The 18,136-nt window shown below is 41.5% G+C and overlaps 1 protein-coding gene across 1 annotated transcript in view; it reads right to left on the bottom strand.

Annotated features, from left to right (window-relative positions):
* Window positions 1–18,136, bottom strand: part of LOC126548112 (uncharacterized) — an 81,563-nt gene that overhangs the window by 17,331 nt on the left and 46,096 nt on the right. Inside the window, exons 10-13 of the mRNA XM_072289161.1 lie at window positions 16,707–16,849; window positions 12,647–12,686; window positions 10,026–10,103; window positions 6,149–6,262 (exon numbers count right to left, since the gene is read on the bottom strand). Coding sequence (XP_072145262.1) covers window positions 6,149–6,262; window positions 10,026–10,103; window positions 12,647–12,686; window positions 16,707–16,849 — 375 coding nt within the window. The remainder of the gene's footprint in view (window positions 1–6,148; window positions 6,263–10,025; window positions 10,104–12,646; window positions 12,687–16,706; window positions 16,850–18,136) is intronic.

The following is an 18,136-nucleotide window of genomic DNA, read 5'->3' as shown; positions in this document are numbered from 1 at the left end:
TAAAAAGCACATGCTGAAAAACGTGACAGCAGCTATCACTAACAGCTGTGTGCACCTGGCACTAGGCTTGATGCAAAAACGGTCCATGCAAAGAATGTGGTGGCTACACCAAGAAAAATGCCCAATAGAATCTACACCAATGCAAGGTCACCTAAGGAGAATGTTTAGTTCATTCACAGAGTGTTTGAGAGCACCACTAATAAGGTGTGCAACTGGCTGGGGAATGTACTTCTTTTAGTTATCATGCACTTTTTAAATGAGAAAAAAAGCACTACAGAAAAGATATTGTGCCACAAACAATTCAGTTTTATGTTTTTACAACTGGTCGATAGCTTAAGTAGTTAAATAAAAGCTACAGTTCGTAATAAAGTTCATAATAAAGTTCATAAATAAGTTGCTTAGTCATTAATTCATTAGGCAGAACACAAAAGCCACTAGTGACTTCTCTCCACTGTTGTTAGCAGTGTGGGTTGTGGTTTTCTTACTTCACCCTGTATCCTGCTTGTATGGGTTGATGACTACTTGCCATGCTCTACCTCCAAGAACTGCTGCCGTGGTGGAAATGTGGTGAACATGGCTACCATAATGAAGCTTTCTTCCAGTGCAAACTGTGCTTTTCTCTCTCGAGTTTCAGTAATATGTGAAACACGTTATCAGGACAGGACCTGACTGATCTCCTGGTGACTGCCTTTCAAGCCCTTCCTCACCATAGGCAGACCTGTTATGTGTTTGACATGGAACTCGTACTCCCACAGCTTCTGTGCTGAGTGAACTGGTTCAGTCAGCCTAGTGCAGCAGTGTGCCTACTTTATCATTCTTGCAAGAACATTGGCCTCTAAGTTGTAACTGGAGTGTTTGGGTCAATAAAATCATCTCCACTGATGTTCCGACTCTGGAGCCTCCTCTGCACTATGTAAATGAGTTAACAAGCTATTCTGCAGTGTTGCAAGTGCTCTGTAGATGGGAGTCACATCCCCTACTGACAGTAGCTAGCTGGGTGGGCCCCACGCAAGGCCCCCTGTATGCAACATACATCTGGTTTCATCTGCAGAGAAGACTTTGCTTCTTTTAAAGTTTGGCCCACATTGGATGGGACACCTTGTATACAGAAGACCTCCAACACATACATGAAGGAACTTTAAGGCACATTCAGCTGGTCCCCACTGTGCTCTGACTCGGATTGCAGCGATGCAGAGCCTCCTCTTCATTGGAGCCAGAGAAAGCGTGGCCAAGCCGAATGTGCAGCTGCCTGCCAGAGCAATTAGAAGCTGGAATAGGAAACCCGTCAGCACGTCTTCTGTTATAAACAAACAAAGCACGTAGGCACCGAGGCATGCTGCTACAGCTGATGCCATGCCAACATTGAAAGCTGCAGGAGGCACATGACTAGAACATTGCCAGATCTTGGCTGCGCTCCCAGGTCGACAATGAGAGCACCTCCGAGCACTCTGAAAGAATCAGCCGAATGTGTTCAGAGCACTCGATTTCGACCAGCCGAACGAATGCGCACTGCCAGAGCCCTCTGGAGCGCTCGATTCTGACCAGCCAAATGCAATGTGCACTTTCAGAGCCCTCTTGAGCACTTGAAAATGACCAGCTGAATGTATCATTAGAAGTCTGTTCACCATGTCGAAAGTGGAGAGAAGGGTCCAAAAGATCATGCTATGCAAATGGGTACCATTTTGTAAACATGTACTATAGTATGAAACCATGCATGGGAATCTAAACAAAAGGTCCCCAAACCTGTTAAGCTCATTGGAAAATTTGGCTTAGAAGTTAGTTTCGATAGGAATATTCTGTAATTCTGTGCACAAATACTCGTTTTAATAATAATACCATAATGAAGCAGTTAAAAACAACAAAAAGTAAACTATTTTTCTCAAGTATATATATATGTCTCATGGAAAAAATGGCAGAACACACTCTCATAAATGCAACTTTAGAAGTGCCTCTGATGCATATTATTAATGATGCATCACTACTAAGTTATGATTATGACATAACAAAAACCTTGACTTAATGAAATCCATAATTTAACAATATCTTTATATTTCCAATTCCAATAAGCCCCATTAAGAACATGTTACTTTTTGCTGCAATTTATTGAAGCAATGCCACATTACAATTTTGATTTAACAATTAAATCATTGTGCACTGTGTACATACACTGGACTCTTTGAAACAAGCAAAAAAGAAACAGGGTGTCTACCAAGTTGACATTTCCCAATTCCCTGAGTTTTCCAGGTTTTCCCTGAGTGCCTTTGCAAATTTCCCTGAGCGACGCAGAACTGTTTTATGTCAAGGCGGGTAAGCATGTTGCCCGATGCTGTCACTCTCTAGCAAGCATATGAAAAAAAAAAAATAACGACTTAACCCAGTTTGAATATTAAGGAGTAGTGTTTATTTTATTCAAAAAGAGAATAGAGAGGAGGAGTTAGTAAAATGCACCACAAATAAAATGTCTTCAAAACAATTGCAAATCAAGTCGGACATTCTCAAATACGATAAAAAGGAGGCGCATACAGAAGCAAGTATTTTCGAATATGAGCTATTTCTATCAACTGATAGCAAGCTCAGTGGTATGAGGCCCAAACATTTTCATAATTGAGATTATCTCGCAACAGCTCATAAGTCAACCTCAACTGTCCTGACATACTCTCAGCCCGCGTATGACGCCTCAGTGTTGTGCTTCACTGCTATAAAGAGTTTATTTTGGTTTGTATGAGGAACGCCTGCATCTCGGCGTCAGCCAAAACTTTGTTTTTTGAGCTCAAGCTCCTTCAAAGCGGCCGCAGCACGCTTCCTTTCCCGTTCATTCCTCAATGCGTAGGTCCTTTCTGTTCTTGTCCTCCTTCCGCCACTCATTCGCCCCACGGACAACTTGAAGCATCTTCTTGGTCCCTAGGGGCCGCGAAAACGTCCGAAAAATCGGCCAGTTGGAAAAAATGAATGCAGGTCTTTTACTGCCCTTAAGGGCTCAAACCGCCACAGGCACATTCGAAAAAGCTCTGAAGGCCTATCGGTACATTTATTAGGCATATTGGTGCTCGTACTGTGACTGGAGATACCGGGTGCACGTGTGTATAATTAAGGAATACATACTGGGTCCCATAGAAGTTGCCTCTTCCCACGCTTGTTATGCTTCACCGTAATACTTTTGTGTACGCGTCACCAAGTAACATTTCTGTACAGAGGCGAAGCTGACTTTTGGGAACCGGCGTTATGCAACGCACAGTGCTTTTCGAGCTTCAAAGCCAATTGCAAGGACCACAAAGGCAGAGTCAGTGCCAATGCTGACAGCAGAGAATTCTTTCAATGAAAAACATGGAGCCCAACAGCAAGAAGCTTAATAGCGAACGTCTAAGCAGTTAGGCCTAGCATTGCCGCAGTGGTGGCTACGGCTTCCAGCGGATCTGCGTGCGAGAGTGCCGGTTTGAGGTGGCAAGGCAATCAAAACGGCAGCGGTGGTGGCTTTGATTAATGCCGTTTCGGACCTGCGGTCACGGCAAAAAATCTGGAAAATCGGATGGCAAAGGGTTCTTGCGTGCGAAATTTCAGACGTTCTAATACAGTGACACAGCGCGAAACCGTCTGAATTATCGGGCATCTGGAAAATCGGTCGTTGACTGTACACTGGCAACTCCTCCACCCGACGAAAGGCCATCAAAGACGATTCGTTACGATTGCTGTCTGTTACTCGAGCCAGCATTACCGCAACTTTCGTTCCCTTTCAACAAATTTACAACTAATTTTCCCTGATAGAAGCACAACTTCCCCGAGTTTTCCCTGAGTTTTTCCAGACTACTCAAAATCCCTGAGAATTCCTGGTTTTCCCAGTTGGTAGACACCCTGAAGGAAGGTGCTAAAATAGGCTGTCATTTGCGTATGCATATTTTCTTGTGGGTCATTCCACGCCAAATCAACCAGTCTTTCTTCGACTGTCATAGATATAGTTGAAAAAATTTCTACAATGTTTGTTGAAGTTCACAAATTATTTCTCCCCGTTTTTTTTCTTCCCAAAAATTTTCTAGCATTTTGGCGAAAATTTATTGTTCTTGCCCAGCTGAGCCAGAAGGCATTAATCAACATTTCTTTTTCAAAGGCTTACTTTATGATCCAGTCATTCAAATAGTGTGTATGGCAAGACAATGAAGTGATGTGACTGCCAAAATAATGAATATTTGAAATATTTAAATACATTGCATGCTTTTTGCACTGGCAAAATCCGCTAAAATAGTAAAGTTAGAATTTTTTTCTTGGAATGCGAGAAAACCCAGAAGCCATAAATTAAATAGAGAATGGCAGCTTCGTTGACATAGTGTAACTAACTGTAAGGTTATAATTTCTTGCAAAAAGCTTCGTGTTCATGGTTGAAAAAGTAGCTTTGGTGGTTGGCTTAAAAATGTATCTGATATATCATTAGCTAGCTTTACATGTCTGCTATTCATGTGAGAGGTTACAAAAAGGTTTTTTTTTTTAGACCCAAAAAATTATTTTTTGAATTTTTGTGTAAGCACCGCCTTTGCTGTGATGTGCGCTTAAGTTTGACATCCTGGGTTGCAGAGGACAATGCTGACTTCGTCTGCAACACAGATGACAGAAAAACGGTGTCATGGTCTGCGTTTTATTGCCAAGAAATGCACGCTCCAACGCAATGCGGCTTGTGCTTGCCGTGTGCCAGGTGAGCTATACAACCAATGCACATGGAATATCATGATGTGTTAAATTTGTCAGGGAGTCCTGCAGAGTTAAAATGTACATTTCATGCAGTTTATAAAAAGAAGCATTTGCACTTGGGTAGCCAGTAAATCCAGAAAGAGTGCTGATATCATTCACGCAAAGTATTTGAAAAGATATGTCGCACTGTAATACAGTGCGGCGTATCAATAGGTGCTGCGACATGCAATGCGGTGCAACATACAGGGAGCAGGACACTTTAGGCCCCGCTCCCTGGCACCCAAAGACGATGCAAACAGAAAACACTTTCATAATTACAACTGAAAGCCTACATGAGCGTGAACAAAGTATTCTGGTGTAGCGCATTACCGCTGTTCGACAGCCTGAACATGCTCGGCAATAAAATTCATATGTGCCCTATTCAGGATGGTGTGCTCAGACGTGGTTGATGTCCACTTTTCGCATTAATGGAAAGAAAGACAATACGAGTAGGGGCTGTGGCACTTGACGTTGCTTCTTTTTATATTAATAAAAAAAGCCAGTCACAGCTTGTTGAATAGTTTCCCGGGCTCGTTTTATTAACAACCTCTCCTTGATAGATGGCAAGGCTTCATATATTTATGCTGTCTACGTGATCCACGTACGAACATGTCAAAAAATAATTTTTTGCATTTGAAAAATAATGCCTTTTTGTAACTTCTCACGTTAATAACAGACATGTAGAGCTATCTAATGATATATCACGTACATTTTTGAGCCAACCACCAAAGCTATTTTTTGACCATCAACACAGAGCTTCCTGCATAAAATTATAACTTTGCAGTTATTTTTCAGGCGATCGGCTAAACCTTCGAAGCTTTAAATATTTTTTGGCTATACTATGTCAACCGGGCTACCATTCTACATTTAATTTGTGGCTTCTGGATATTCCTGCATTTTGAGGAAAAAAAATCAAACTTTGCAATTTTAGTGGCTTTTGCCAGTGCCAAAAGCACCCAAAGTATTCAAATATTTGAAATATTGGTTTGCTGTGGTAGTCACATCACTTCATTGTCTTGCCATACACACGATTTGAACAACTCAATCATACAATATACCTTTGAAAAAGAAATGTTGATTGATGCCTTCTGGCTCAGCTGGGCAAGAACAATAAATTTTCGTCAAAATGCTAAAAAATTTTTGGGAAGAGAAATAAAATGGGGAGAATGAATTACGAACTTCAACAAACACGTGAAAATTTTCTCAACTATATCTGTGACAGTCGAAAAAATGCTTGTTGATTTGGCGTGGAATGACCGTCGTATAAATGTTGCTGCCAATCCTCAGCAAGCAGTCTGAAGCCTGCTGCACTGTCGTCACAGTATAAAACCTGTGTGTGGCATGTTTCTTCAATGCTCCATCCTTCCATCCATCCTATCACAACACACATTTCAAACAAGAGACTAGACATCGTCTTTCTTATATTACTCACAAGAGGTTGCCATCATTTGGCCCTTTAAGAAGACTTGCATTGGGCCCCTTAGGACATATACGACTGGAAGGTTGCGTCATCTGGTCTTCATGGGTGCTGGTGCCTTTAGAGAACCTGCACAAATGACCAATAAGTCCATTATAATTGTTGGCAGTTTTACAGATGCAAAACTGTTTTGCCACAGTAGAATTCAGTTTGCACAAGGTGCTTCAACATAGTTGGAGCTATTAATACGATCTCCTTCTAAGTGTACACGTGAGAGACAAGTACAGTGTGCTTAGAAGCGTTTATCAGGTAAAATCCACAGGCCATTAAGGTTTCCCGAGGACATTTCTCGGCCCCACGACATACCACACTGCACAGGACACAGTTATATGCAACATCAGCAGTTTATAAAATTTTGCCTCATAATCCAATTTTCCTCTTACTGTGCGCCAAGTAAGTTCTTCTTCTTTCTTCCTATCAGAGCCCAGTGCATAGGCAGAATGACAGTGGACCACTCGTTAAAGTAGAAAAACACATTAATACTCAAAATGAGTTGTTCTTTATTTAAAACAAAACAATAAAAATATAGGGGGGAAGCCTTTACTTGACCATTGGTGGCAGGAATTATATGGTGAATATGTGAAGGAAGTTAAAACTTCCTTCAAACTCTAGTTGCTTAATTTGTGTCCTTTTACACAATACAGTACACCCTCGTTCACTTGAACTCTGATATTTCGAAATGTGGGTTGTCGAAATTTTTTTCCGGTCGTGGTTTCAACCCGCATGCTTTTAACCTCTTATCTCAAAAAGGTTTTGCGCAGGATTCTGGATATCTCTAAATCTCGACTCCTAAAATACCAGTAAAAAAATTAGCCTCCATTCCGCCCTGTGAAAGTGCATCACATACAGCGAAGCTGTTACCAACGTTAGACAAGAACAACTGACGTCAGATATGTACCACCACCCCAACTGATGGTAGACAATGTTAGACAAGCACCACCACCACAAGCGATGTTGGACAACCACAAACTACCGATGTAATACTTTTATTTTGTTATAGTTGGAAGTGCAGCAAACATCCTCATTCTTCTAGGCCCTCCACCTAGCGCAAGTGCACTATTGAACTAATTGAATTTTTCAAAGTAAATTGCATCAGAAAATTCCTAAAGTACGACTTACACACAAGCTGCAGACATGATAGCTTTGGATTGCAATTCGAATATAGAAGAAAACGTATTTCTGCTACGTGGAAACTCAGACAAAGCCCTTTTCCTTTTCCAGCTGCCGTTTGAGGTCTGTCTGAGTGGCCACGGCCACTAGGTGGCGGTACTGCTTTTGGGTGAGCACAGCACGAGCCTATGAAAAATCCCAACCAACTAATGGCTAACGGCTTTGCTGTAAAAGGCAACAAGGCAGCGTCAGCAGCATCGCTTGCACTCGCTTTTTACCTGGCGGCAGCTTGCCAGCCACGCCAGATACCGTGCTGGGCTGTGTGCTCTGCTTATCTTTCCCCATTATTTCTTTCTATCACCGCTCATGCACACTTGCTGGACTGCTTGCTGCCACTTTGTTGTGGCTTCGCAGCAGTGATGAGCCGGGAGTCGTTCCTTCTTTTTCCCCCCCTCTCATATGAGACACTGTCAGTGACACATCAATGTGCTCACAGCGTATTAATCGTGACCTTGAGCAAGATGATCGGCACTTTTAGCAGGCATGACCAGCCTACGCGCTGTGCCCAAAAGAAGCCAGCTTACGAGCCCACAGGAGTTCAGCGAGATCATGGCTTGATAAGGATGCCCGCCTCATGCCTCACGCCCTCACGATGGGGAGGCGTAAATGCCGCATCACTTGTGGGCGTCTGCTAAAGACGTGACAATTGTGCTCTTCTGTTAGTTTCAGTTTTTGAAATTGTCCGAAATTTATTACAATGCAGAATGTAGCAGCGCCAGCTTTGTGGATGTCTGAAAATGGTTATGCTCGAATGATTGGCTTCAAGTATATTGTTAGAATCAATCGTCTTGATTCTGAGCCAAGCATGCTGTCTTGGTATTGCCAGCAATGCCGTTGCCTGTAGACGCCAATGTCGCTGGTGCCGATGATGAGAAAGCTACAGGCCCACGGAGGCAATGTGCGCACAAGCGGGAGCGCTTCTGAAAAAAGTCCTGCACGTTCATCCGAATTAGTTTAATCTGGGGAAGAGAAAACATGAACACCTTATTTACAACAGCTAAATTAGACGGAATACACCATTGAGTGTTAAAGGTGACTTCCTTTGCAGCTTTTCCCTTCCACGGTTGGGCAAACGCAAAACAGCTGCTGCGCATGGAAGCTGTGTCGACTCAGCGTCTGTTCCGAGAAACCAAAAGTTATTCCATCCAGGTGTAGAAGCGCCACCCCCATAGCTTTCCCTTCATTGCCACAGAGTATAGCGGTATTTTGGAAAGGCTCCATGGCGTCTATGCAAGGCCAGAGGGTTTCTATTTTCGTGATTTTGCTTATCTCGAAATTTTCCCCCGTTCTTACAGCTTCGAGTTAACATGGGATTACTGTATTATGAACTAACGAACGCCCCTTTAAACATATGAGCACTTCATTTTCAACTTTATATGTGATAAAGTAGCCTAATGAGCTAGCTTATGCACTGCAGACCTATAGTAGTTCATTTCTGATTAAAATTTAATCTTCTAAATTTCAAACAAAGAACACGATAATACTGTATTTGGGAGGTGGGAGGTGCATTCATTATGCGGGGTAAGGTTTATGAGAACTTTTTTGAAAATTTTGTTAGATAATTTAGCTTTGCAGTAAATACACATGTCCACTATTTGCAGTGACAGCTTCTTGCAAACAGTGACAGCTTTACCGTTTTCAGCCACCAGAAAGCGAGACGTGTCCAATTCGTAGCGAGCAACTTGCCGTGCTGCTTCTGCCAGTAGCACACGCAGACTCTGTCAACATCGAAATGCCTTCCAGCAGCATGATTCCCCTGCTCCACGGCATACTCAATGGCCTTTGACTTAAAGCTGAGCGTATGACTGGAATTAAGGCCCATCGCCCACATCAAAACTTAAGACATGCACAAAAGCGAGCATTAGATAACGCCGTCATGGAACAGCTGCCTGCAATGTAGAAAAATAATCATGCGGATCCCACACATTGTGGGAATCGGTGTAACTGGAGCTTTAATGAGCTGGTAAGACAAAATAGCGCATTGTAATAAGAAAAATGGACAGCAAACTTCGATGAGGAATGTATTCTGTAACAGTCATCAGCCACGATGGCATACTTTACACAGCAAAAGTAAGTGGGCTATATTCTCAAGTGATCATTTTCTGTGTTACTAACACTTTCACAAGATTTCGTGCGACTCTGCAGTGGACACATTGAAGTAGATGGCTGAAAGCATTCCTGACAATGTGTGAACATAGCGAGCTAGCCATAGCACCAGGAACGCTGTCGGCCGTATATGCCAATGTGTTTGGTGCCAAGTCACGTGAAACTTTACAAAAGTGATCGTATTCTCCATAGCAACAGCTTCTACTCAGGGAGACAGCTCACGATGACCACCACAACCACGATGCGCCAAATTGCAGAGACATAGGCAAAGAAAACCTTGCTTTCAACAATATGGCTAACGTACAACTCACTGGTTCACTTTCCTCTAGGTGCGCAAATTGTTTTGATTGTGTGTCACACTGGCATCACGATGGAAAGCAAGTGAACCAAGAAACTACAGCCTGGCTATTCGTTTGCAAAACTGCACGAGACCAAAGTTGGGGGGTGCATTTATTTGCAAGCGCATTATAGTGTAGGTAATATAATACACCTTATGCAAACAAGGTAATAAGAATTTTCAATTGTTACAAATTGTAGATGATAAGAATGGACTCACTTGAACAACTTCCGAAGAAACTTGGGCCTAAATGCTCGTTCAGTTATCGATTTAGGAGGTGGGGATGTAGCCTTGTCACTGTAATAAAATTGCACCAGATGAACATATTGTAAATATAGAGGCATAGAAAACTTTCACAGATCATTCATATATATTGCCACACACGAGGGGAACACGGTGAGCATGTGCTGATGTTCACAATAAGGAAGGCCATTCTTGGGCATTGAGAACCTTTTTTCACAAGGCAATGTATTCTTGGACTATATGACACAAAGAGATGGATGCAAACACTAACAGTTTCTAGATAAAAAATGAAGATTCCGCCTACTCTATTTCATAATGAAGAGTGTGGCTCGACTACAACCCGATTATGTATACGGTGAAACGCAACTGCAAATTTTGCACAAAATGTAGTTATGCTTGCAAAGAAACACAGTAATGTATAACACGTCATAATGAGCTTACTACCTACTGATTTAGATATCTTATACGAAACGTCATTAGTGTGGGGATGTTGAGTAAATTAACATAATCCAAAAACAATCTTAGTTGGATGGTGCAAGGGTGCATAACCTTTTCCCAGCAGTGGGTGTTATTTTGTTGGTATTTCATTCACAATGATGGTAATAGGTGAGCAGAAGTAAGCATGAAACTTTGCAAAATGCAGTGCAGCAGCACTGTGAAATACCAGAGGAGCAAGTGGTTGTTTGAAGACTGCTCCTCTGAACACTGCAACCTTGTTTTCATCTACAGAGAGTGCATCAAGATGCCATAACAAAAATAGCAAGGTTTCATTCACTAAACATGTAGTATTGCCGAGTGTTCACTCTACCTAGGATTCTGTGTAATGAGTTTTCAGTTCTCACAAACTTTGTTCACTTTTAGATGTCGTCTGAAGAGACAACTTAACTTTTCTTTGTAATTTGTTCTGTTTTTTGCTTCAGCGCCTAATACCGTGAACGATGACTGACCTTTTGAGTGATACATGTACCTCGCCTTGAGTGTCAGCATAACATATTATGTCACACCATATTTGCATGAACATAATGTGTTTTTCGTTTTCACAACTACCAGCCTGAGAAACCACATCATATTATAATCAGACTGATGCTCTGAATACAATTAATGCAAGATTTTAAGCTTATGTTTCACTTCAAACTATGCCAAGCTAAGCCCCACAGCGACTGAGCGATGCGACAAAGGCAACCTGGCAATGCAGATGTGTGTAAGAAAGGTGCAGGTCTGTAACCAAGTGATAGTGCAATGCAGCACAAGAAAGCTATGCAGAATGCAAAGTTCCAGGGCTTCTTTGTCTCCAGGGTGCATTGAAATTCTACCATGTATTGCTATGTAAAACAAAAGTAAGATGCTGTTAACACGAAAGAGCACAACCAAAGTATGCTAGCTGAGTCTGAGTCACGTACAGCGTCTCACTTGCTGAGCGCCAAATTAGTATTCTCGATTGTTCATTTCCTGGAATATTGCTTTTACTGCATGTTGACTGGCTGAACCATGTCATTTCAATAAGTATAAAGAAAAAACGAGCCAAGGAAAGACGCACACAGGAAACATATAAGAAGGCAGGAAACAGCTTCTTTCCTGTCTTGCATGTTTCCTGCATGCATCTTTTTCTGGCTGGTTTTTTCTTAATACAATGCACCAACTAGCCCAACAACGCGTTTTACTTTACCATTTCATTTCACTTTATTTATTTATATCCCATAAAAGTGGAAGGGGCCACGGAGAGAAGCCATAGAAATGGCTTGAAAGTTCTTTAACCCTCTGTTACAGTGGACAGGATGCCGGTCATTCCACTGAGGCACTCTGTTGGACATCATGTGGTGTAAAACTGAATATATCTCTGAATGTTATCAATTGAGAATAGGGCTTTGGGTTATTTCACAGCTATGATGCTCATGGCACGACAGCATGAGTCAGAGCACCAGCTGAATGATGTACTAGAATTCTATTAGCCATGCTGCAGAGACTAGCCACAGTAGCAGTGGTATGCCATACAGTAGTACTGAGATATTGTGGCAATCATAAAAGGCTTCATCTAAGCACTTGGACCTTTACTTCTATGTGGCCAGAGGAAAGGAAAGTTTCATATGCCTTAAAAAAGATTTTAATGTCAGCCATACAGCTGTACAGCTGGTGGAAGTTTTGAGTATTGGACAGGTAAACTGGGCAACTTGGCAGGTATGCATTAGTGCCTTAATCTATCAGCATTTTTATGTGGCCTGGTCTTCTATCAGCCTCTACATGCTTCTCAATGTACGCGAAATAGTAGTTTTCTGACAAGTCATGTTCCAAAACTACATTTCCAATTTCCAACGGTGGCAGACATTAGGCTTCACAAGTGCAGCTTTAAAATTGTGGTCGCACACGCTCAGACCACACAAGTGACAAGGGCCCATTGATGAACATAAATTATTGCTTTCCAGAGTATTCAAAAGAATAAAGGTTACTTAACATAATCTTGATATACTAATCCCTTTGTTAAGTAATCAGAACTGTGTTAGTAACCCAAAATAGCAAAAACCTGGAAATGTGATTTTTGGCTAAAACTCATGACTTCTGACATCATGTCCCAGTTTAAATGAAAAGAAAATAGAAATTACCTGACAGTTATAAGTTGGGTTTCTTCTTTGGAGGACCCCTCTGAAAGAGACAAGTATTAAGTGAGCCAGTTCACTTTGGATAGTACTGCTTTGACAACAGTTTCGCATGCAGGCAAACCTGAATGCGCACAGGCAACACTTAACACAGGCAACATCTAATCTGAGTGAAACAGCAGCATTAACTTCACTTTTTGGATAAGAGCAGAAATAGACTTAGGTTATGCTACAATACTTAAGTATGGTGGCATGGCCTGTTATCAGTAGTACAGTGAATAGACAGACTCTGCAATCATATGCAGAAAGCTGTGTATGTAACAGCTGGCTGTTGTATATTTCTCTCGCGATGTCAGAATATAGCAACATCATCATCATCATCAGCTTGGTTACGCCCACTGCAGGGCAAAGGCCTCTCCCATACTTCTCCAGCTACCCCGGTCATGTACTAATTGTGGCCATGTTGTCCCTGCAAACTTCTTAATCTCATCCGCCCACCTAACTTTCTGCCGCCCCCTGCTACGCTTCCCTTCCCTTAAAATCTAGTCCGTAACCCTTAATGACCATCGGTTATCTTCCCTCCTCATTACATGTCCGGCCCATGCCCATTTTTTTTTCTTTATTTCAACTAAGATGTCATGTACCCGCGTTTGTTCCCTCACCTAATCTGCTCTTTTCTTATCCCTTAAAGTTACACCCATCATTCTTCTTTCCATAGCTCGTTGCGTCGTCCTCAATTTCAGCAGAACCCTTTTCGTAAGCCTCCAGGTTTCTGCCCCATACGTGAGTACTGGTAAGACACAGCTGTTATACACTTTTCTCTTGAGGGATAGTGGCAACCTGCTGTTCATGATTTGAGAATGCCTGCCAAACGCCCCCCCAGCCCATTCTTATTCTTCTGGTTATTTCAGTCTCATGATCCGGATCCGTTGTCACTACCTGCCCTAAGTAGATGCATTCCCTTACCACTTCCCAGTGCCTCGCTACCTATCGTAAACTGCTGTTCTCTTCCGAGACTGTTAAACATTATTTTAGTTAATACCTTAGCAACTTGAGATTCGCTGATGATATTGCCTTGCTTAGTAACTCAGGAGACCAATTGCAATGCATGCTCACTGACCTGGAGAGGCAAAGCAGAAGGGTGGGTCTGAAAATTAATCTGCAGAAAACTAAAATAATGTTTAACAGTCTTGGAAGAGAACAGCAGTTTACGATAGGATAGCAACATGCCACCACGATAGCAACATGCCACCAGACAAATATGGCCAACATGAACAAAGTGAAACACAATTAACTGGTTGAGTTGTGATGGATTAAGACATTGTTTTCAGCACTTTGGCACAAAAATATACAAAGGGACAAATTACGAGAAACAATATAGGAGCGCTGACTTTCAAGTGGAATTCTTGTTTATTTCACTATGCTTGTGCTGCAGTTTTTTGTGAATTTTTGTAACACATGTTTGCAATGTTTTCTTTATTGACAGGGCAGTACAATACTCAAGCGGTGCGCTTAATCACATGCATTTGTTTGGTACCTAGGTTGATAATGGCAGCCTTCTTACCATGCATATCATGAACGAAGGCTCAAGGGAATTGTGCAAACTGAGGGCTGCTTCATGGAAGAGGAAAATAATGTGTTCTTTCTGTGGACAACTTATGGACTTTTCATTATGAATTTTTGTGAAAGGAAGTTGTTTGTGCCTTTGCTAACAAACACAATGTGGAGAAAAGAGGCCCTTTTTCATGCTTTGAGAAGTATTGTACACTGCTAAGCAACCCAACAACACAAGGAAACTGGAAATGCAGTCGAAGCTTGTTATAACAATGTCACATCTGACACAAAATGCCTTTGCTACATCTGCTATTATTTATAGTGAACATACTGGTATTGGCAACAACAACAAAATCGCAATGGATCGATGTGAAAGAAATGCAAGCATGATGCATGATGTATGAGCATGATGCATGATGACAGCAAAGGGTCTTCTATCGATTTTCATGGCCCATAGGCTGTTACAATACAAGTCATGTGAACATACTCAATTACAAATGTGGTTTGTCCCATTAATAATATGTAACTGCATGATCAGTGTGATAACATGGGATCAGCAAGTTGGCTTGCGAGATGCAGGATAGCCAAGCTGTTGACGAAAACACGCATGCACTCTCAGAATGTGCCATTTCAACTTGCTCTTGCTGAGTATTTGGTATCTTTGCTACCAGAATAAACATATTAAGCTGAAAGCAAACAAATATTCATTTTGCTGTTAATGATATTACCTTAGAGCTTGCATTTTCAGTTTCGAGCAGTGAAACGCTTATTTCAGTGAAACATGACCAACCAAATCTTATATTTACTTTGTTATATCTGATAAATCGTTAAATCTGAGTTTGTTACATTGAGGTTCGATTGTATGCACTTTCTTACATGTTTGGGTACATATAACCTACATTTGCAACACTGGAATCTGCAATATAGTTTGATGGGATGCCATCAAAGTGGGTTCAAGCTTCTGACTGCAAGCACTTAATAAGGAAAAAATTATGCAGCAGTTTAATATAAATGAAAGCACTACTAGAAAACTTTTTTACAGAGTTTTCTTGCAGAAGAAGGGTCTAAATACAAAAAGATATTGTGAAAACCATGGTAATAGACTGTTGACATAAGTGCCATCATTTTGGCTGCAAAAGTCAAGATGGGAAGCATGGGCTCCACTTCTTTTTCACTAAAAGCAAGATTATTCTACTGAATAAATGCAAAAATAGTTCCAAATGAGCAAACTACCAGTATGGAATCATCTAGTCTTTTCCTTTAATGTCCCCTTAACATGCAGGGAAGTGAAACCTCATTATAATGAAGTTGGAGTAAAGTAGAACAGAACAACGCTTGCATATGACCATAAAAGTTTCGCACTAAACAGCTGTTTGGAGAATTGGGCAAGTTCGATGAATGCAAGTGGAAAACTGTGCAACGCTGTATAAGCTCTCTGGCCGCTAGCTGGACGAAGTGCAATGTGCAAGAAAACCACTTTTTCTGTATAAATGAGTGCCTTCAGACAACTTAGTGGCCCATGCTGTCTTTGAAAACTCAGCTGCCAACTCATATTTTTCACTGCATCAGAAGAGGAAACATGAATAAATTATTAAAACCCTGTGAATTAATACACAGCCCAGCTGCTGTTTGTCACATATGCTTCAAACGAAAAACAAGATTTTCTGCCATGGTCATGTTGTTGAAACAACTCTTATGTGCACTGAACTAGCTCCACAGTTGGCTAACGACAGCCTGCATGTTTGACCACATGTACACCGCATTGGCAAGTGCACATTGCTTTTCTACCATTGTTTCTACCATTGTCATGTGCTCTAAGAGACCTAATCAAAGCAAGTTGTAGTTGTGTTGCTGATCCTTCATATTGATCATCTCCAAATTTTGTCCATCCTTTTAAGCAATGCTACACCGCTCAAATGTCCACCTTCAACAAATGTGTTAATATACAGACCAATGGCCAGCACATGGCATGCGATACATGTACGAAGCTTTGTGCATAGTGCCCTTTGTGTAGCAGGGACATCTGACCTTGGTGCAGCACAGAAGACAACAGCATCACGTGCAATGCTATGTTCATCATCATTGGTGGGGCCCATTCAATCCTTTGCCAGGCAAAGACATGGGACCTTTGCCATGCATGGCAGCATCCAACACTGTTTCAAACAATACATGGGATGAAATAGACATTGCTTCAGGAAAAATGGTCTGTTCTATCCATTGGTAAGGAAGTTCGGGGTCATTAAAACAAAGTAACAAATGTATGCACTTCTATGAGATTTTGACGGGGGATTTTGTTTTGTTCGTTTTCATGATTATTTGATCAACTCATTTTGTGATAATGAGGTTCAACTCTAATGACACCTGCTTTTCTTTGCCCTAGACGCACATCTATCTGTGCCCATGCAATGTGCTCAGTGTGCGCCCAGAGCTTTCACCAAGCATGCAGAGCAATCTACATAAGCATGTCAAGAGCACTTGTAGGATGGAGTATGCACTGTATGAATAAGCTGACCTTTAGTGGACGGTGCAGATTTGGTGACAAGGGTCAGGCCATCAGTCTGGGCTGGGGAGGCATGGCGGCTTCGTGGTGGGACGGGCGGAGTGCTCTTAACCAACACTCCTGGCTGTATGCCCTCAGAACCAAGGAGTGGACGGCTGCATCAGAGCAGAAAAGACGTGCGTTATGTGCACGTATTCTGGTAACTTTTCAATTACACTACATATTCAGTTCGCAGTTGCAATGCTATAGAAACTACACAGATAGCGCAGTGGTAGAACATACATCACTCCACTTAAAAGCAAATTAATAATAGATAATTGTTTTTCCGACGAGAACCAGGAAACTGCAAACTATTGGCCTCGCACATGACTGATGGCAGCGCTGTGAATGGCACCTGGTGATATCAGCAAGAAGACTTTCATCTGTTGTAATAGCATTTCAACTTGTTTGTTCCTGTTGCTGATGCATATAGACATATCATGTTTCTCTCAAATTACAATTTCTCATTCTTTTGTGCCTTGATTTTAAAATATTCAGCAGTGTTATGCAAACAAATGCCACATTACTGATATCTTTCATAAATCAGCAGCCACGGCAACAAGACATGCCAACTATGGTCATGAGACTCAATTGCAAAACATTACATAAACTGAGTTGAAATACAGTCTGCATCACTTGAGAACTTAACAGCAACCTTGTGGCTCAGTCACAAATTAGCACATTGACTATGCTGCAGTGTAAAGTTAAATTCAATGAACACATTTCGTTATTTTTCCACTCATTTTGTGATGTATAACTGATGCTATCGTCAGCAAGAAAAATCTCGAAATTCTACTGTGGGGCGATTAATCTGAAAAAGAAAGTATTAGTGAGTTTTCCAAAGTTTTGCTAAATTGTTTTATGCATACTTTATATATACTGCCTTGCTGCAACATAATTTCATGAGATAATCACTTTTCAGTCCATAAACTAATGCACATTTTGTTTAATATGATGCCCTGCAATGGGTAGAGGGGGGGGAGGGCTTCAGGTTTCCCTCTTTGCTTCCTGACAGTCCCAGGCTGTCATATTTATGTATACAGGGTGTTCCACGCAACTTGAGCCAAACATTAAAAATATGCAAATGCCAGGTAGCTGGACAGAAACAAGGTAATGTTGTTCGCTGTCACTTGGAGATATTCTGATTATTTCTTGCATTCTGCCTAATTACATAATTAGTCTTAACTAATCACCCCCTCAAATATTATAATTGGATGAGGAGTGTGAATTAAAAAATTGTTGAGCAACATGAAAATTTCCCAATACAGCTTTCTGTTGCTCAATACAGGCTACATAAAAGTGTTTTTCTGAGCATGAAAGCAGCCCGTGAATACACGCAAAGCGCCTCAAGTGGACAGCTGCGCAGGAATTTTGCATGTATTTGTGGGCTTCTTTCATGCTCA

Source organism: Dermacentor andersoni, chromosome 1, assembly GCF_023375885.2.
Source record: "Dermacentor andersoni chromosome 1, qqDerAnde1_hic_scaffold, whole genome shotgun sequence".
NCBI lineage: Eukaryota > Metazoa > Arthropoda > Arachnida > Ixodida > Ixodidae > Dermacentor > Dermacentor andersoni.
The sequence above is the reverse complement of the archived record's forward strand: the minus strand, read 5'-3'. Positions and strand labels throughout refer to the sequence as shown.